Genomic DNA, 20,920 nt, shown 5'->3' with positions numbered 1-20,920 from the left:
TTTGGAGTTTGCGTGTCTCTCTCCCCGTGGTCACTTGGGCTCGTCTCCGGGTCCTCCGGGTTTTCCCTCCACATTTAGAAACGTGCGTTTAGAGTGTGGCTGCTGTACATTTCCAATTGACGAGCCACTGCTTTGAGTTTAACACGTAGGCTACGCCTCTATAGAAGGAACGAAACAGGTGGACTTCTCCACAAATCTGGCTTTCACCTGATGAAGATGGTTGTAATTACTGGCGAAACGTCGTACTCGGATTTTAAATGTAGTGGCTTGGCTCTCCAACACACCGGTGTGCTGTATTAGTGACGAATTGGCCACGTCCTGTTTACGTGACAACCCTTACTAGTTGGCTGTGTCGGGTGGTGGTGGGTTTTGACGACACATTTATATATTTTGCGCGATCTAACCCAAAAAACCTATATTATGTGAGCTATAATAATTTGTGGCCAGGGCGCTTCTGAAAAAAGAGTTCCACAGCTCGGTGGGCGTTACCTGGTGAAATAAAAAAGTAAAAATAATGCTCAGATTGGTGACCACCACGCACGCCAGGCTGCCAGGTTATGTGGTGGGCAGCGGAATGCCTCATTCTAATGTACTGTGTTCGAATGTACTTGTACATTGTTGTAATGTACTTTGTTCTAATGTACTTGTACATTGTTGATTTGAAGCCTTCGTGACTGCAGGAATTCATACTCTTTGGTTCTTTCGGTAAAGTCACGTAGGCAGAAAAATAATAGATCACGACGTTTTAATCGCAACACAAGAAATCGTCATCAGGTGGGACAACCACGGCAAGAAAAAAACTGTTGAAGTTGGGGAGATATTTGCCGTGAAGTCGCTGAAAAATCCTATATAAACTCTTGTTAAAGTAGCTCTTTCTCCTACTTCAGCAGTTTTTTTCTTGCTGTGGTTGTCTCACCTGATGACGATTACTTGTGTTGCGATCGAAACGTCGTTGATTTATTATTTTCCTACCTACGTGACTTCACCGAAAGAACCAAAGAGTTTGTACATTATTGCAATGTACATTGTTGTAATGCACTTTCGATGCTCCTGATCTTCACCGAACCCGCACGAAGTATGATTCAAAACCCCCACAACCAGCACGGTGGGGGCCTCATTCAGCGGTGGACTGACTCGACGGCTGTTCGTGTAAAGCCACAAACAACTAATACAAAATATACCACGTGCAGTGCTTATTCCATCGGCCACATGGCTCACAGATATTTGAGTGGCAGTCGAATGAAAGCCCCAATGAAGGCATTTATTTTTCCGCATGGCAGTATAAAGAATGAACTCAAGTGTGTTTGGAGTACAATTAATACGCTAATAAAGGCGTTTTGGGTCAGATCGCGTAAATATATAAATGTGTCGTTAAACCCGCCACCACCCTACACAGCCAATTAGTAAGGTTTGTCGCGTAAACAAAACATGTTCATTCGTTACTCGTACAGCACACTGGTGTGTTGTGGCTTACTCTCCAACACATCGGTGTGCCGGGTGGTGGCAGTTTTAGCAACACATTTATATTTACGCTATCTAACTCAAACACAAACTCTTATGGATTCACCATACTTGTTAGTGTGGGGTAGGTGAAAGTTGGAGGCCCAGAATAAGTTAGGATATCACTTGCCAGGAATGAAACTCAGATCACCAGGTTAACAGTGCAGCGTACTGATCACGCTGCCACTGTTGCACCCTACCCAAAGACTAAAATAAATGTGGGACATTAATTGACAAAAATCACCTCAGCCGGAGTAATTATCGAACTGGAGGCCTCAGACCATGTCACAGGCATGGCCATTGTTTTGATCCCGACAGGCCTTGTCCCCTCAGCAGCACGCCTTTCCACTGGCACATCCGAGCCGTGCCAGAACAGAGGCCTCCCGGGACGTTTTCCACCGGCTATTTGCCGTGCCGAGCCGTGACCAAAAACGTGACACGCTGGCCAAGCAGGGCAAGGGGTTTGATAAAAAAAAATATTTCGTCATACATAGCGTCAGTCAGTCTACGTGTGACGCTGATGTCACGTGCTAACGACTTCTTCAGTGGGAAATAATAATCCCGGTGCCGCATTGAGCAGTTGCTGCGCCAGCTCAGCATGGGGCCCCGACACGTCTCACATGTGCCAGTGGAGAAAGGGAGGACGGGGAGTCCTGCCACGATCCCGTTGTCCCAGCGGCTCACCGCTTTCGCCGTAGCTCCCGACTCGGATGTAGAAGACGCCTCTGCGGTAGAGGAGCTCTTGGAGGATGATCCCAAAGCTGTAGACGTCACCCTTGGGTGAGACGCTCCCCTCTCGCAGGTGCTCTGGAGCCATCCAGAGTTCTGATCGCAAGTCACGTCCGTCGGTTAGAATATTACTCATTGCTATTGCATGTTGCTTAAACGCCTCGGGCATTGCAAACCGCGTTGCGCCTCATCTCAACCATTTAACGAGAAAGCCCCAATGGCGGCGGTCCCAGTGGTGACATGAAGTGACTCGGCCCTTGGCCTGCAGGTGGACATCAGTGTGCCAATTGAATTGTCTCTCATGGTGGTTGTCAAGCGGGCCCCAAATCGTAGCGAAACTAACACATTTCTTTTTATTTTACCCGGCAAGGCCCACTGAGCTAGACAGCTCTTTTTCAGATGCAACTTGGACACAAATGATAGCTCAACGAAGTCCTTATCGCGTCGACATTTATAGCAGCCAACGACTCTAAACGCGTGATGTTGATTCTAAATGTGGAGGAAAAAACCAGACGTCCCAGATAAAAAAAATCCACGTGACCACGGGGAGAGAGACGTGCAAACTTCCAAAATGTACAGGCGTCAGGATTGAACTCACGACTTCCTGTATACCAGGCAAGATAGTTAACATCTCGCGCCCCTTACGCTTGCCACCTTCACCGGCACGGTAAAATGTGATCGAATAACCCCCACGACCCTGCACGGTGTGGGGAGGCCCTCATCGAGCACTGGATTGATAAAGGCCTCGCACATGCACTTGTATGCCATGCGGAGATGTGGACGCATTTTGCCATCGTAACTGCTTCCTCGGCGAGTCAAATTGCCAATTGCTATTGGGCACACACGGTGTTGTCGACAGGGAGAACGACAATTACTACATTACCGGGATTCTGAAAATTAAGGCACCAATCAATAAAATGAATGCAGAGTGTTTAAACCGGTTTATTAGCAGGTGCTAGGGGAACTAATACATTGCAGGATCGTGACAGGTGGCAGCGGTGACTTTGGAAGGCCTTCATCTAGCAGCGGATTGACCGTGAATGATAATGATGCTTCTATTCTTACACGTGGCAACATTATCCCAGAAACTAAATGCCAACGTCGACGGGTCTGCTGCTAGCCACGATGAGAGGGCTTCAGGAGAGAGTCCGTGTAGCTTTGCCGTTCCCCTTCCTCCGTTAGGTGGGAGACGGCAGCCTCCTTCTCGCGATGTCTTTCCACGTCACCCTAAACGCTATGACTAATGTCGTCATCTGGGCGAAATTGACGTCGTTAATTCGAATCCAGATATTGACGAGTACAGCTAAACGATGATGAATGGTTTTTTGTGTATTTTTTTTTACAAGAGCCCGGTACAAGGCACAAACCGTTACGAGGGAGGGGAGGGGGGGTACATAAATTCCGCGAACCGAGGTCCAAACTCTCCCTACCACTCTCGCACAGGGACTACGAGCGCCCCACTCACGGGGACTTTGAGTGCCACTCTCGCGCAGAGACTGCGAGCAGGAACGTAGAGCTTTATGGGAAGGGAAGGTAAGGGAAGAGGAACAAAACTAAAGGGAAAAAGGGGTGGGGGAAGGACGGGGGGGGGGGCGATGATGAATGTTAATGCTGCACGTTGATGACATGGGCTTACTTGAGCTCGGTCTCGTTGGCCTTATCTCGTCGCATGGGTTTGAGCGCCGCGCTATGAATCTGTTGAAAAGTTTGTTTTGACCCCGAGTCCGCGCCTGAGGGAGGGCACCAACGCGTTTTAACATCAAGCGTTAGTCCGGCAATTGAGACGATTATAAATGCGTTCACTGGTCAGAAAATGACACAATAGCGTTTGGAAATTGTGAACAAACTGTCAACGGCTTGAAATTAACCAAGAGCACCTGTCAGCTGAGATATCCACCAACATTTAAGGCACTTTGAGGCAGGTTCTGGGAAGGTAATTCTTTAAATGTATCAGATGGAGTGCTTCTAATCTTACCCGAGAAATATTAAAACTGGCACGTCCAATGCTGATAAACAGTCGCAAACCCCTGGCAAGTTTAATCACAAAAGCAAAGCGTCACTCGCCCCTCCTTCAGATGCTTGCTTCATGCGAAATTCTCCTCCGCGGAATGTCTCCGCCTATGTCCATACCACTGCGTAGGTTTCCTGAAGAAGGTCCCAACACGTGCAGCGAATCGTTGGACGTCATGCCGAACAACACGTGGTAAAATCCCGACAAGCAGACCCGAATGGCACGTTAAGCTAGTGAATTCATTTTCGACTGCACAAGACAATTTCTGGCATCTATGAAGTTGATTGTGTGGTGATGTGTTCTGTGTGTGTGTATATATATACACATATTTATGCTTGTACCTTTAACATCTGGGCGTATGAAATTATCTTCTCCTTGACTGCATTCTCAGGACGAGGTGTGCTTTTCAAGGAACCTGCACGAGGAATTACGCGTACCACATGTCAGCCGCACATTACGGCCTCCGTTCCTCGTCACGTTTCGCTCTGGCTCCATGCCATGTCTGTCTCTGAGCGTGGTTCAATCCACGCTTAAGATTTCCATGAGCTGAGCCTGAGCCAAGCCACGGTGGGCACTTAGCGCACATGCCGTTGAGCATATATGCGAGTCTGCCGGCAGGGCGGAGGAACTGGGGCAAGGGTCACGGTAGACCTCGTGGGGAAACGCGGCTAGGGCGGAGCCAGGGCAGAGCCAAAGCGTACCGAGGGGAATATAAGCAGCGGAGAGCGAGAGCTCCGGGCTGCCGGTTCTGAGATTGGACCCGTCTCGTCGTCGCTGTCGTCGTCACCGCCCTCGTGGCTGTCCCGGTCGACGCTGTCGGTGCAACATTGTTTTTTCCGAGACCAAAACATTGTTTTTTCTGAGACCAAGGTGCTCTGTAAACCTTCTGGCTACCATCAAAGATTTGTTCATGAAGCCATCCAGATATACAAACATAGACATAAGTTCAACCCAGAAGATGGATATAAATTGAGCAATCATTGGAAGGACTTGATCAACCAGGTAAAGTTTTAACTGTTGTGTCGGCCGACTCTCTGAGTTGCATTGCATTTGATTAAGTTTTGCTAAGTTTGATGTCTCAGCTTTCTTCTCTCTCTTAACTAAGCCCTCGTTGGATTGCACTCTCTTTCCCACAAGCCCTCATTCTATTACACACTCGTCTAGTTATTGCACTCTCATTCTCACATGTCCGTCGGATTGCACTCTCATTCTCACATGCCCTACATGTCATCTCTCACAATCGCTGGCCCCATCCTCTTGCCCGATGCGGCACCCCCCCTCCCCTCCTCTCGATCTATATAATTCCTCATCCACAGCAGTCTGATTCTCTCACCTAATGCCGGTCACTTGTTGCGATTGAAACGTCGTGATCTATTATTTTTATTTTATTTATTTTTATTTTCCATCTACGTGACTTTACCGAAAGAACCAAAGAGTATGAACCCTTACTTAATTGGCTGTGTCGGGTGGTGGCGGGTTTAATGACACATTTATATTTACGCAATCTAACCTAAAAAACTTCTATTAGAGTGTGAAAGAAGTGCAACGTACGTATGTACGAACACATCGTGTACTCACAATCCCTGTCTTCCCTCTCGCTGATGAGCCCAAAGTCCGTGACCTTCACCACCATCCTGCTGTCCACAACGCAGTTGATGGACTTGAGTCTGCCGTGCGCACCAATTTTGTTCTGCAGATACACCATGCCCTGCGCGCAGAGAGAACACACTTGCCTTACGAAGGACGTCGATATGTATTCATAATCGTCTTCTTAATCATGATGGAAATCATTTCCATTTGTAACATGCCGCATAGGATTTTGCTCGCCCTCGAAAGATAGAGAACGACCCAGACGCGCAAGGTACCGCAGACAGGTAGGAAGGCAGCCGCGCGGTGAGCTAGTGTCAACAACTGCTCAAGCTCTGCGGTCCTGTACATCTTAAGGTGTTATTCGCCAATTAATGAGTGTTTACATGTGGAAGGAAACCGGAGTGGTAGTGTAGTGGTTAGTGCACTGCACTACGAATCCCCGGTTACCCAAGTTCGATTCCCACTCTAGGCCAACACCAGTAACGATTATCTAAATTGGTTCTGTACCTCCCCTAGGTAGACTCAGCCTCAAATGATTGCCTGGTGCGATGTGTAAACATTGTGACTAGGGAGACATAGGTGGCCGTGCGTGGTGTTGGCCACCCACCCCCTCGTGTGCTGTTCCGACCTTCATAGGTGCTCACTAACAGCACTTGCCCCAACAGTCTGTTAAGGCTTCATGGGGGGATCTTTGTGGATGCTCCTCACTTACACGAACACACACACCCACCCTTGTTCCGAACTCCCTGCTATACTCCGCTAACTCTCTCACTTTATACTCCACTAACTCTCTCTATACTCCGCTATCCTGTGCTGCTTCCCTCACACCTCCACGCTCGTCCCTGCCCCCAGCAGGGGACCAGCCAACACTGCTGGGGAGGACGAGGTGAGGAGGGCGAGGTCCCAGGCGTCTTCTCCCCGATTCTTCTGTTCATCATCCCTTGAGCACCAACCAACCAACTCCCCGTGTTGCTCTGCACACTTTGTCATATCTCCCTCCTCATTAGGGGTCGGACCACACAATCCGTAAAGCTATCACCCCAACCGGTGGGAAAGAAGCATCTGAGGACCCAATGAAAACCATCACCTTGGCATACATAGCAGGGGTCACCAAAAATAATTCCAAAATCATGAACAAACACAATTCAGGTTCAATTTAACACAGTGCATAATATTCGTGATCTGATCCCATCTGTGAAGGATGTGATCCCTGACATACAAACTAAGCTGTGTCTGCGGCAGCAGTTACATTGCGGAAACTAAGCGACATGTCTCGGACCGTGTTCGTGAACATAAGGCAGATCTGAAACACGGTAGTACCAATACCTCGGCCGTGGCTGATCATTGTCTATAATGCGGTGGGCTCACACGAAATTGATTTCTCCAAGACGAAGGTACTTTGCAAACCCACTGGCTATCAACAAACATTCGTTCATGAAACCATCCATATATATATATAGACACAGACACAATTTTAACCGAGAAGATGGGTACCAACTGAGCAATCATTGGAAGGACGTTATTAACCAGTTTAAGTCATAACTGGCTGTGATGTTCCGATCATACCATCTTATGATGTTAGTTGTTATTTTCGGCTCTTTGATTTTTTACATCAACAGATTACATTTCTCACTAACACAGCTACCTCGCGCGCCATCCTCGAAGTTGCTGCCTCATGATCTCCCATTAACATGCTCATCTCTCACATTGACATGCTGATCTCTCACATTGACATAGCCACCATGGCGCACTCGCCGTGTAGGAGTCTTGGCGATCTTGCATTGACATGCTAATTTTACCTGGCAGCCCTTTGATTGGTAGAAAACCCACCACTGCCACAGTCGCTGCCCACCACTTACATTAACATTGGCTGTTGACATTTGGGCTACGCCCATTTCAAACCTTTATCAACAGTTTGTCTTTAGAAGCTAACCCCCCTTTTCCTGATGACGACCACTTGTGTTGCAATCGAAACGTCGTGGTTTTTGGTTATTTTCTTTGAACCTATCTATGTGACTTTACCAAAAGGCCCAAATGATATGAATTCCTGCAGTCACGAAAGCATTAAGTCAAGATTTATGTATCCATAATAAGGCCAAAAAATGGGTTAGAACGTGTAAATATAAATGTGTCGTTAAACATGCCAACACCCAACACGAGCAACTAGTAAGGTTCGTCACGTACACAACATACCAGTTAGTTACTACTTTAGCACACCGGTGTGGTGGAGAGTAAACACGCAACATTTAAATTTGAAAGTACGTATGTCGAACTTCTTGACACCGTGCGTCGCCAGTCACGCTAATCTTTTAACATTATCGTCATCGGAGTAGAGGCCCCGGGGCTCGCGAACCGCTCACCTTGGCGATGTCGTGCATGATGGATACCTTGAAGTCCCAGTCCATGAGCGTGTCCTCCGGGTAGGTGACCTCATCTTGAAGGATGTCCTGTGTTTGAAAGTGAATCAGAACAAGATAAAGTGCGTGCGTGCACTGCCACAAAAACAAAGATCCCCCCGGACGGCACACGAGGGGGTGGGTGGCCAACACCGCGCTCGGCCGCCTTTGTCTCCCCAGTGGCGATGTTTGCACACCACACCAGGTACTAATTTGAGGCTGAGTCGACCTGGGGGAGGCCCAGGACCGGTTCAGATAATCGTCACCGATGTTGGTCGAGCGTAAATCAAACTCGGGTCGCCGGGTTCGTAGTGCAGCACGCTACCTGCGACACTACCACCACTCTCTATGCACTGCCACATACACACGCAGACCAATCAATGCTATTAATAATCTATTAATCAAACTCGAATCGAGTTTGAATAATAGATTATTAATCCAACTCGAATCGAGTTTGCCAGCAGTAACGTTGTTCTGTTTGTATTTACATTTGCAACCATTTTTGGCGAGTCCACTGCAGGATGAGGGCCTACTCCACATACCACGCGGGCTTGTGGGGGTTATTTGACCATACTTCACCACTTAGGTCGGTATGGGTTTGTGAAAACTGGCGGAATACACCCTGGGGCATAGACGTGCAGTACAACCATGAATTTTGCTGCATTTCCCTCTGCTGCCTTCACGGTAACAGCAGAGGTACCTGTAACGTCTGTGTTATGGATGGATGGGAGAGGCTCGTTCCAAGCGCTGTCTGTTTCATACACGTTGCAGGTAACGGGTTCCCCGTGACCCCTACAGCAGCTGGATGACCTTATGTTCACCACAATGTTAAAACTAGTTCATGAAGCCATCCAGATATATAAACACAGACACAACTTCAACCGAGAAGATGGGTACAAACTGAGCAATAATTGGAAGGACGTTATTAACCAGGTAAAGTCTTAACTGACTGTGATGTCTTCATCCTACCTGCCCATGTCAGCTGTTATTTCCGATTCTCTGTGTGTATTTCTCTCTCTTTCTCTGTGCATCTCTCTCCGATCTCTACTCCAGTGACCCGGGTGCTGCTACGGGGTCCACTTTCTACCCCGCTACACCCCCTTTCTTTCTCCCCCCCTACGGCCGAGGTCTATGTAACCTCGTGCCACAGCAGATCTCCCGCCTACTTCAGCCGTTTCTTCTTGCTGTGGTTGTCCCACCTGATGACGATTGCTTGTGTTGCGATCGAAACGTCGTGATCTATTATTTTTCTACCTACGTGACTTTACCGAAAGAACCGAAGAGTATGGATTCCTGCAGTCACGAAAGCTTCAAATCAAGAATAAAACGAGTTAGTTTAACACGTGAGGATTGAAACGATTTATCTACTGAATGTAGTCGCGAGCCTGAAACACGAGAATCCGTTGAACCGTGATGAGTGCAGATTGTTGCACCTCCGAGTAAATGCACGCACAGCCCTTTGTTGATTCCACAGCTGGACTAGGAAAGCGTTCGCCACCTTTCGACCGCAAAGTTCAAACCGCGGCGCGACCAGCTGGCTCGGCCGCAGAGCGAGTGCCTCTCAATCACAAGGTCGAGAGTTCAATCCGTGGTTGGTGGTTGACTTGGCCCATCATCTCTCCGGGGTTGATAAAATCAATACCACGTCGTGGGGGAATTCAACAGTGATTGTCCTATGTATAGACTCGCCCCCGCCACGGTAATGTGGAATTTCCGCCAATGGCTCAGGACTGTAAACTGGAGCAGGAAATCACTTTGGCTTTTATCAATAAGGGGTCGTCCATAAATGACGTCACGCGATTTTGGACGATTTTTGACCCCCCCACCCCCTTCGTCACACGGCGTCAAAGAAGTCAGACCCCCCCCTCAAATATGACGTCACAAAGCTCTGCCCCCCCCCAAAATAATAATAAAACATGCTTCAAATCGCTTTAAACTATTGTCATTGTAGTGCGTATTTAATGTGGTGCTGCACTCTGATGTTGTCGGAGAAAACATTTATTAAAAAGTCTATTTAATTAAGTAGAGCGTGTTGCCTATATTTATTTAAAGTTGAGCATTTTGATGTGACGTCACATTTCTCAAACCCCCCCACCCCCATCGTCACAAATGTCTGACCCCCCCCCCCAGGTGTGTGACGTCATTTATGGACGGCCCCTAACACCTCCGGCGAGAGCCCAGCTGTATCATTCACGTTGGTGAGAGTTGAGCATCTTGCGTCACTCACCCAGAGGGAACCTCTGCTGCAGTAGTCGGTCACAGCGTACGTAACCCCGATGCCTCCCACCGTGGTCCCGTAAAACTTGGTCAAGTTGTCGCAGGCCATGGATATCAGCTGTGAACGAAGCGGTTTGCGTCATTGTACAGGATGCATCGTTGTGGAGCATTACGGTGTGGCAGCAAGAGCAGTTTATGCGACTGCGGTTGCAAAAGGTCACACGTTTGGCGCATCGGTCCTTCGCTGACTACGCGCTTTGAATGAATGGATATACAAGCGGAACCCATTTGCGTGTCTGCGTGTATTAATCAAATGCATTTTTAGGTTCAGTAGCCTATTGGCTTTCCAGATGAAAATTATCCCGCAGCATTTGCGTATTGTGTTGTTGGCCATCTATCTCAACTATGTCTTTGCAAGTCACCTTCAGTTACTGTGGCATTTCAGAGGTGTACAAATGAAAATTATCATCCTTAAATTGTTTTGTGATGCTGCATTGACATTGGTGGACAGGCACAATCATATACATATATTACTTTAAGGCAGCTTTGTTCACGAGTGTGAGATTTTTCTTAATTATTTTATTTATCCTGATTAAATGCCAGTTATGCATAGCGACAGCCACAGAAGCGGTGGCGCTTGCCAGCGACCAGAACTTTGGAGGTGAGGCCTGGTGGCTCACACAGACGTGTGAAGCTCACAAGCTTGTGAAACGAAGCGTGCGTGTTGCGACGTCGATTGCCATCCATTGGCAAATGCCCTCTCGTGTTGATGTGCGCCGCTCTGCGCGCACTACACACATCTAGCCGGATTGCAGAGCATCTAGTCCTGAACTAACTCGGATCCAGTTTTACTGACCACCTCACGCTGTCAACACATATGGATGCACAGCAGTCACCAGCTTCAATCATTCGTTAAGGGAAGTGGTACAGGATGCTTTAAGATCAGCAGGGGGCACTCTGGCACCTGCAACTAGCAATCATTGATACACGTGCTGCGTTGTATGATTTCAATTCATTTGTCAATGTACTGCTGAATGAAAGCCTCCTGCTTTGGTCATGCCGGGGGTATAAGAATAGGTTTTACCCTTTCTGGCAATTAAACAGTTGTGTTAAGATGATAAAACACCAAACAGAAGCTATTTGCAATGAATCATGTCTGCATTAACCAAATATACTTGTGGTGAACACGCACACAAAAAAACATACTCTGGTAGTATATGATGCATTGTCTTTGAAACTGATTGGTCCACACCAGAGACCGCTTTCTTTAGAGCCTAGTCTCTGTGTGCATGTTCACCACAAGTAAATGTGGTTAATGCCGACATGATTCCTTGCAAAGGGTTTCTGTTTGGTGTTTTATCATCTTAGCACAACTGTTTTATTTCCAGAAAGGGTAAAACCTATTCTTACATTTTGACACTTGGCAAGGGAGGTCCCATGACATTCGGTGGTCGTTTGATCATATTTCACCACACTGGTCAGTGGCAGGTTGGTGGGAGGGGATTGGGCGGAGGGGGGGGGTGTATTTAACCAGGTGAGTTTTCACCTGGTACAAATGAACGCTGAGTTCTCACCTGGCTAAACAAAAAATAATTGGAACTCGACTTGAGAAATCACTTGCCACTGATGTTAGTCATGGCCAGGAATGAAACGTCGTGAGAATTGTTTTATTATGTTTTATTTTTATTATTTTATTACTTCCCTTCTACGTGACTTTACCAAAAGAACCAAGAACAGGAATGAACCTCTCGGTTCACTGGGTTCATAGCGCAAGTGCACCAATTCACTGCGTCACCGTGAGTGGCATCGAATATACACGCCCCATGATCCGTACATTTTGTGTACAAATGAACGTTAAATCAACGTGAGCACCACTTTGTGAAAAGCCAACAGGGGTTGCGCTGTGGTAAGAGACCGGTCCCTGCCATAGAACTGAGACATTTCCACCACGCTCCTCTGGGGACACCGATGGAGATGACTACAATGCGCACGCTCCTCCGAGCGAGTGAGTATTGCGTTCTCCAATGCGTTTTCTGGTTGAACCGCGGTGTTCCAACCATCAGAACGCTGTGTCGCACTACTGCGAAAGACCGGATGGTCCCATGAGCCCAGACCAGATATCATTTCGCTTGTCGGGTACCATCTGAGGTTACATAACTTCAGTGGTTCCAATTGCTTGAAGTGGCCAATAACATTGAATTGTGTGATAACAGTTTTGAACGTGCGGGTAAAGAGCTTCATAGCTCATCGGATTCCTCCAGTTTAAATAATTATTCTGGTTAAGATTTTAAATCGTATTTGCCACATAAATAAATCGCTACGAATTCTTGCTGACCTTAGGTGGTACCAATTTCGACTCTGGGCCAAGGACTAATGCAGCATGGGAACTCTCTTGAGTTTGACCTTGACTCGACCCTTGGCGTGGCCTGTTTAAAAAAAAAGAGCCCTTGCCGCCCAGTGACTCACGATGCAGAGCTCCCTCTTCTGCGTGTTGGTGAACTCCCCGTCGTACACTTTCAGCGGCTTGAGCATGACCACCTGATGGACACAGGTTACACGGCAGTGTTCTTCACCGATGCTCCGAACGCCACGATCCGACACGGCCACTCAGTTAAGGTTGGTCACGTAAACAAAACATGCGGATTGGGCACTAGTTCAGCGACACCGGGTGCGTTAGACAGTAGACCCACACACATCCCTCCGAGGTCGGTAAAATGAGTAACACTTGCTGACGGCCCGGAAGGTAGAAATGTAGATCATAATCCTTGCCGTAGGAATGTGGAATTCTCTGGTTGAGGAGCACAAGTGGAGATGATCACAGCCTCCCGCTCCCTTGTTTGATCGCGAGCGTACTTTGTTCGACCGCGAATATGAAACTTGTGACACTTTTTAACTTCAGTAGGAGGACAAGGGGGGATGGATGCTCCATATTTGGAGTTTGCGGTGTCTCTCTCCCCATGGTCGCGTGGATTTTTTCTCTGGGTCCTCCGGTTTTTCCCTCCACATTTAGAGACATGCATTGAGATTATTTAGATGATTTTGCTGCTATAAATATCCAAATGACGGGCCACTTTGTTGAGCTATCATTTGTGGCCAGGTCGCTTCTGAAAAATAAAGTCATACCTCAGTGGGCTTTGCCTAGTAGGATGGGGATGGTTAGTTTAATTTGGTGTGTTTGGGTGATTTGTTTTCTTGTACTTTGCACTACCATCGTGTTTTTGCATTGTTTGTTGTTGTAACGTTCCTACCCGCCCCTAGGTATATAGCGCATCGGATCCCTTCGGTATAAATAAATATTCTGATTCTAAATCTGAATCCTCTAACCTGGGGACCGAACCACCAGAACAATAACGGCTCGTGATATTCGTATTCAAACCATCACGGACACGCTTAAGGCCGGACCTTGCGGTCAGACGTCACGGCAGAGGGCAAATGGGTTCAAAATAAACCGACCCCACCACGGCCACAGCACGGACGACTCAACTGCCCCAGCCGCCGAAGCCGGCGCAAGCGACGACAGCGCGGCAGAATGACGACGACAAAGTGGGCACGGCCGCTGGCGCGTGGAGCGGTGCGAGCCGCCGCCTGTCGCACAACGGCTAGGGACCGCGTGTCGTTGTCTTGTTGTCGCCTGGGACTGTTCCCGTGCTGTTGTTTTGCTGCCTTGCCCAAGCTTAGGAATTGGTGTACCGATGCGATTTGAACTCATCATCTATTTAATGTATTTATATTGTCGTGATATGGCTACCCTTACCGATGCTTTGCACTCCGATCGTTTTTTTGTGTTAGTTGTCGTTGCAACTTTCTGACCCGACCCTAATGGACATCTATGAAAAAGAGCTTCATAGCTCATCGGATTTCTCCCGGATAAATAAAGATTCTGATGCCATGGGGAGCAGCACTGGCAACATACGCCTGCGTGTTGTATGTACGTTGAACTTCTTTCGCACGTACGTAGCCAACTGTGCTAATCTTAAACGACCCGGGGTGGACAATGGACTGAGCCGGGAACGTTGACACTCTCCCTCGTTGGACGCGCTGGCTAAAAAGCGGCAGTGCGTCGCATTGCGTGTAATTGCCGGGGACGTAAAGCGATCTCATCAAACGGGCACCAGTGGTCACCACGCGAAGTACAGCGCTGTAGGGGAGGGGGGGGCGCTCTGCGACACAGTAGACCTTGTTGTCGTATTTCTTCTTGGTGATGGCATCCGACTCAAAGCTGCCGTCCTGGACGAAGTAGACGCTGAGCTTCCGCTCGTGCACCTGCGGCGACAAAACGTGACATTTCAGAAAGCGGCGACGGCAGAGCCTGGTCGCCCAGAGGTCAGAGCGTCGAGCCGGGGACCGCTGAGGTCCTGGGGTCCGAATCCGATGGGCCGTGTGCGCAGAGACGCGGTTCTCGATTGTAGCGAGTTTGATGGTGTCAGGCCGGTCTCCAATAACTGCGTAAATAATATCACGTTCAGTTTGGTGTGTCCCCCCCCCCCTCACTAATCTCTGACGAAATTCCAGCTCTGAGTGTGAAAATATCGAGTTTCGACTGTTGTGCGACGACGAGCCTCGCTCTAATCTAGATTTGAAGCTTTCGTGACTGCAGGAATCCATACTCATTGGTTCTTTCGGTAAAGTCACGTAGGTAGAAAAAATATTAATTGATCACGACGTTTCGTCCTCCACCTGAGGACGATTGCTTGTGTGGCAATCGAAACGTCGTGATCGATTATTTTTTCTACCTACGCGACGTCACCGAAAGAACCAAAGAGTATGAGCCTCGTACTCTTTGGGTTTTGTCGGTAAAGTCACGTAGGTAAAAAATAAAATAAATGAAAACAACTAAATGAAATCACGACGTTTCGGAGGCAACACAAGCTTCCGTCTTCAGGTGGAACCGTTACAGCCAAACTCGCTGTAAACCAAAGAGTATGAATCCTTGCAGTCACGAAAGCTTCAAATCTAGAAGTATGAGCCTCGCTCTCTTGCACAGAGCAGGTGAGGAAAGTGCTGCCATTCCTCCACCGTGCTCGTTGTAAGGGAATCCCAAGGGTAGCTCTGCGACATTCGCTTCTGTGGACCATTCCCGAACACGAAAGGTTCGTACTGCTCTCTGTGAGAGATCCGAGAGGATTCTTTGACTCGTGACACGATGCCGATAGCGCAGTCGGGATAGCAAACACAGCGAGCGCTCGATGGCCAAGTTAGCACGGTGGCTATGGGCAGCGGTGGGGTGGAGCGGTAAGAATTTATGTCTGTCAATTCCTATATTTGTATGAATGCGGCGTGAAACGGCGCAGATTGTTGTGGTTAGCGGCGGTGTGCAGCTAACCCGGAACCCTGAAATCAATTCCGGCAGCGGCTAACATCAGTGGCGAGTGACATCAGACCAGGTCATATCCTCCTACCCCACCCCTTCAAGCCCTTCACCCCCCCCCCCCCACAACTCTCCGATGTGGATGAGTGTGAGCTAACGAGTGTGCGTGACCGTGTGTGCATGGATGAGTGCGAGTGAAAAAACACACTCCCCATGTCCGACACGGCATGAAGGGGGCCATTATCAGCAGTGACTTGAGAATGGCTGGAATTTTTTGTGTTTCAATGTTGACGATTCAACATGAACTTTGCAACCACTAGATGTCGCTATATTCACCGCAATTAAAACACTAATTGTGTAAACCGGATTGTGTAAGGGGCCGTCCATAAATGACGTTACGTGATTTTGGACATTTTTGACCCCCCCTCCCCCCGTCGTCATATTGCATCACAAAAAGTCAGACCCCCCCATCAAATATGACGTCACAAAGCTCTGCCCCCCCGCCTCCCAAAAAATAAAACATGCTTCAAGTCGCTTTAAACTATTGTCTTTGTAGTCCGTATTTAATGTGGCGCTGCACTCTGATGTTGTAGGAGAAAATATTAAAACGTCTATTTAATTAAGAAAAACGTGTTGCCTACAATTATTTAAAGTTGTGCATTTCGATGTGACGTCACATTTCTCACCCCCCCCCCTCGTCACACATCGTCACAAATGTCTGACCCCCCCCCCCCCAGGTGCGTGATGTCATTTACGGACGGCCCCTAAACGACTTCACGGCCACGTTTCAAAACTGTCGATTGCATTTCTAAACTGAATAGTGGTACCGTGGTGGTGAGGTGTTACCTCCTCGCAGGAGGTCATGGGTTCGATCCCGACCCGTGACGGTGACTGGATATTTGGAGTCCACAATCGTGGTCACCACATCTACTCCTCTATGTAAGGAACAAAACAGTAAGACCTCTCCACAAATTTGGCCGTCACCTGATGAAGCTGGTTGTAATTACTGGTGAAACGTCGTACTCAGATTGTAAATGTTGTGGCTTGGCTCTCCAACACACCGGTGTGCTGTACTAGTATACTACACTATACACTACACTATACACTACACTATACACTGCACTACTATACACTACACTATACACTACACTATACACTACACTATACACTACACTATACACTACACTACACACTAGTGCTGTACTAGTGACGAATTGGCCACGTTCTGGTTACGTGACAAACCTTACTAGTTGGCTGTGTCGGGTGGTGGCGGGTTTTAGCGACACAATTATATATTTACGCGATCTAACCCAAAAACCTCTATTATGGAAGAGCTGATGGCTCAGTGGGCTTCATCTGGTAAAGAAAATAGTTAAGACTCAGAGTTTACATTTTTTAGTTGCTAATGTTTGCCTTCTAAAAACAGAGTGCACATCTGGCCCCTGCGCGTTATATCCGTGGAACATCGCTTCGCCGTGCGCGACAGAGAGCGCTCTTTATATTCCTCCGCGGGTCCCTGGGCTTTCCGACTTCTTTAAAAGACGGCGGATCGTCCATGGCCGCCCCACTCAAACCGAGGCTTTGCGAAAGTCAACGCGACCGCGAAGCACCAACACAACTTCGGAGCCCTCTCCGACCTCCTGCGATGTATAAGTGTTGGTACTCCCCGACTCATCCAAGACGTCTGGCCAGAGTGGAAGAGCGGGGCCAAATTAAATACTCGCCGCAGGAGCTGAAGGCAGGATAGTCCATGGCCACTCTAGGTCGACTTAGCCTCAGATGAGTACCTGGTACGGTGTGTAAACATAGGCACACGGGAGACAAAGGTGGCCGGGGCATGGCGCCGACCAACCCACCCCCTCGTGTGCCGTGCCGTGCCGGCCTTCATAGGTGCTCGATAACAGCACTTGGCTCTACGGCCTGTTAAAGGCTATCCTGGGGGGTATCTTTTATCTTTGTCTTTCGGATCGTTGCACCTCGTGTGTGCTATTGTTTTCGTCCTCCGGAAGGTCCTCCAGCTTCACCCAGGGGATGACCCATCTCTGTGTCCGCAGCTGCCGCTCCACGCTGTACTTCCTGCGTTGGAGAGAGACGCCGTTCCATCAGCAAAGGGGCATCCAGGAATTGTCGTCTTTGTCGTTGTTGTTTAAAGCTCAAACCTACAGCGGCAATATAACGCTTCGCTTTAGTCCGTGCCGCTATTGCTCATGAATAATAGTTTGATGGCACGTCATTCGTGCGAATTGTGCTCATGAGCGCTGAACATTGCGAATGACGTTTCGATACGAATAATGACGACGCGGGATGATTTCAACTTGCAACTCGCCACTGCGCGGTATTCACTCACTATCAGTTGAGTGACAACTATTCGGAAGCGAGAAGGAAGAACCGCAGACAAGCAGTAAGGCATGCACGTCATGAGCCGGTGCCAACAACCACCCAAGCTCTGCGGTCCTCTACATATGACGGTGTTATCGGCCAATTAAGGAGCGTTTACATGTGGGAGGAAACGGAAGCACCCAGGAGAAAGCACATGTGTGCGAGGGGAGAACACTCTATCCCCATACAGACGAAACAGATGTAGTCCACATTTTTGCTGTACTGCGTCCTTTCGTGTGTCTTTATGTTGAACTTCTTTCGCACCGTACGTAGCCAACCGTGCTAATCGGAGGTGCAAGTCAGGGTATGGCACTGGCTCGACGTCCACTGAAAGCGAGGTTCGCAACGTTTGTGCGATCCTGCCAACCCTTGCCCCCCCCCCCACAGTGCTGGATTACAGGTCACGTGCTTAGCCACCATTGCCCAGATATGCATCGAAACATTGTTGGGACCACAGTGAAAAACAACACGGACCAGATCGAGGGCACTGAAGTGAACACATCACGAGCTCGAAGCGGCGACAGTCGCACGAGAGCGCTCCACATCAGAACAAGTCCACGGAATAACCACACGGATGTCCTGTGGTGCCAATCCTGGAGGATCTCGCTTAGCTCCTCACACCAGCCCCAGGGTATTGTCAATTCACACGCGCAAAAAGTCACGTGCAGGCTCGCGATTGGTTGAAATGAAGACGCATCGTTTGTGGGGAGCCATTGGTTCATGCACTGCACTGTTATGACCCTGGTTACCTGAGTTAAATTGCTGCTCACGATCAACATCAGTGGTGAGTGACATCTAAATATGTTCTGGACTCCTGTCCCATTCAAAACCCCACCTTCACTAACACGGCGAAGTGTGGCCAAACAACCCCATGCCTGACATGGCATTGGTGGCCTTCATCCAGCAGTTTATTGGGACAAGGATGAATATTCTGACATGTCAGTAAAACAGTGGACAGGTGATTTAATGGGCGGAAGGGTGGTACAGTGGTAACGCTTGTGTCTTATTGCAAAGTCCTGGGTTCAGTCTCCAACGTGGGTGCAGAGCAGGGCAGAGGAGCGACGCTCACAACAACGAGCGGGGTGCCGGGCAGCTAAAGTGTGGGAAGTTGGCACAGTAGGCAAGCACAGCTGGTGCGTCTGCCAGTCATCTCGGTCAGTCAACCCGTGGCACCTGGGTCTGTCCCGTGGCCTCCTGTCAGCGAGCCTTCGACACCTCACATGGCCTCAAAGTGCACCTAGCCTGGCACAGGCGCCGTGGTGATGTCACGGTCACTTAGTGGTGAAGGGCGGGTGTTGGAGTTTGTAGGCTCTCCACCTTATGGGCTTTCTCTGGGTTCTCCGTTTTCCTCCCATAGCTAAAATACCGCCATATGTTGCAACTGATATTGAAAAGCACCAAATTGAGATTCGGTGAGGCTTTCATGGGTAAACAAGCGTGGTAGTAAGAGTAAATAATCAGAGGAAATTCCTGAAAATAATGCACTTAGTTACAAAAAGTGAAATGTTTGCTGCAGTTATAAATATAATGTTAAATTCCATTTTACCCACAATGAAAAATAGCTGCTTTGACAGTGCACAACTGTATACAACTATTCTCATACGTTGACTGCATTCGTACACAATGCACCAGGCAAAAAAGACCCGCGCAGTAACCACTTCACACCGTCGTATAAGGGAAACAAGGCCAGTGGTGTAACCACGATTTATAGAAGACGAACAGTCACAATAACTTCCTTTGTTATTGAGAAACCCATCAATTGCAGAGAGAGTCCTTTAGCTTGGCGACAAGATGGGCGTGAGGCCAAATTCGTGACTTTGTCCATTGTGAATTGAGAAGCAATGCAGTGAAAACGCCGAGTGGAATTAATTGAAGACTCTCCTCCCCCATCCCCCCCCCAATGTCACTACCATCTCTCTCCTCTCCCCCATGTCCTCTCCAAGCATCTCTCTCGACTGCCTCCTGACCTACATCCCGTCTCCCATGCTCCGACTCGAAAAACATTTGCGACTGACCATTTCCGAGAGGACGCTCTAATACTTACACGTCCGGTCGTCGAAAACCACTTCGGTATCGTTTCGCGACGCTGCTGTTCTCTACTCTTGCGCGTATAATGTGCTGCGATATGCGTTCAGGAGCCACCATTCCAATGTCGAGGTCTGCTGCTGGCCTACGACGAGAGGGCTTTCAAGGAGAGAGCTCGCTTAGCTTTTGGCCAATTCCACGAAGAGGCGTTTTTGTTTTTAATATGAAGCGAAATGGGTCCACGTGTGAGCCCCCTCTAGCCACAAGAGGCCGCTAAGTTCACTGTAATATTGAAAAAATATATGAACACATTCTTGAATGGTAGGGGAGCATATCTTCACCCCCACAGTGACCTACTTGTTCAGATTTTTTTACATATTTGCCAGTGTTTACAATGAGACATATGGGATCAGTGTCCTATGATTAGCAGATCATGAGGTCTGCGGTTCTGGAATCTGAAGCACAGGCAACAATTATGGAAGAAGACATTGTTTTTATGAATGGGCACACAGTGGTGCTATTAGGGATGGGGCGTGGGGTTGGCGCAGTGCTTAGCGTCACTGTGCAATGAACCCAGCGAGCAAAGTTCGATTTCCAGTCATGGTTAGTCACCATCTGCACCGGCAGGGTGACATATGAACCGATGGGGTGACATCTGAACCAATTGAGTGACATCTGAATCGGTGGGGTGACATCTGAACCAGTGGGGTGACATCTGAACTGGTGGGTGACATCTGAACCAATTGAGTGACATCTGAACTGGTG

The 20,920-nt window shown here is 48.5% G+C and overlaps 1 protein-coding gene across 1 annotated transcript in view; it reads right to left on the bottom strand.

Annotated features, from left to right (window-relative positions):
• The window catches only part of LOC133347587 (guanylyl cyclase C-like), a 71,205-nt gene that overhangs the window by 12,675 nt on the left and 37,610 nt on the right, over nt 1-20,920 (bottom strand). The window contains 9 exon segments of the mRNA XM_061559990.1: nt 2,185-2,325; nt 3,866-3,959; nt 4,582-4,655; nt 5,819-5,948; nt 8,191-8,277; nt 10,454-10,561; nt 12,910-12,981; nt 14,620-14,706; nt 17,728-17,827. Coding sequence (XP_061415974.1) covers nt 2,185-2,325; nt 3,866-3,959; nt 4,582-4,655; nt 5,819-5,948; nt 8,191-8,277; nt 10,454-10,561; nt 12,910-12,981; nt 14,620-14,706; nt 17,728-17,827 — 893 coding nt within the window.

This window comes from Lethenteron reissneri, chromosome 3, assembly GCF_015708825.2.
Source record: "Lethenteron reissneri isolate LAM-NWPU_2019-01 chromosome 3, ASM1570882v1, whole genome shotgun sequence".
NCBI lineage: Eukaryota > Metazoa > Chordata > Hyperoartia > Petromyzontiformes > Petromyzontidae > Lethenteron > Lethenteron reissneri.
Note: the sequence above shows the minus strand (reverse complement) of the source record. Positions and strands in the feature narration are given on the sequence as shown.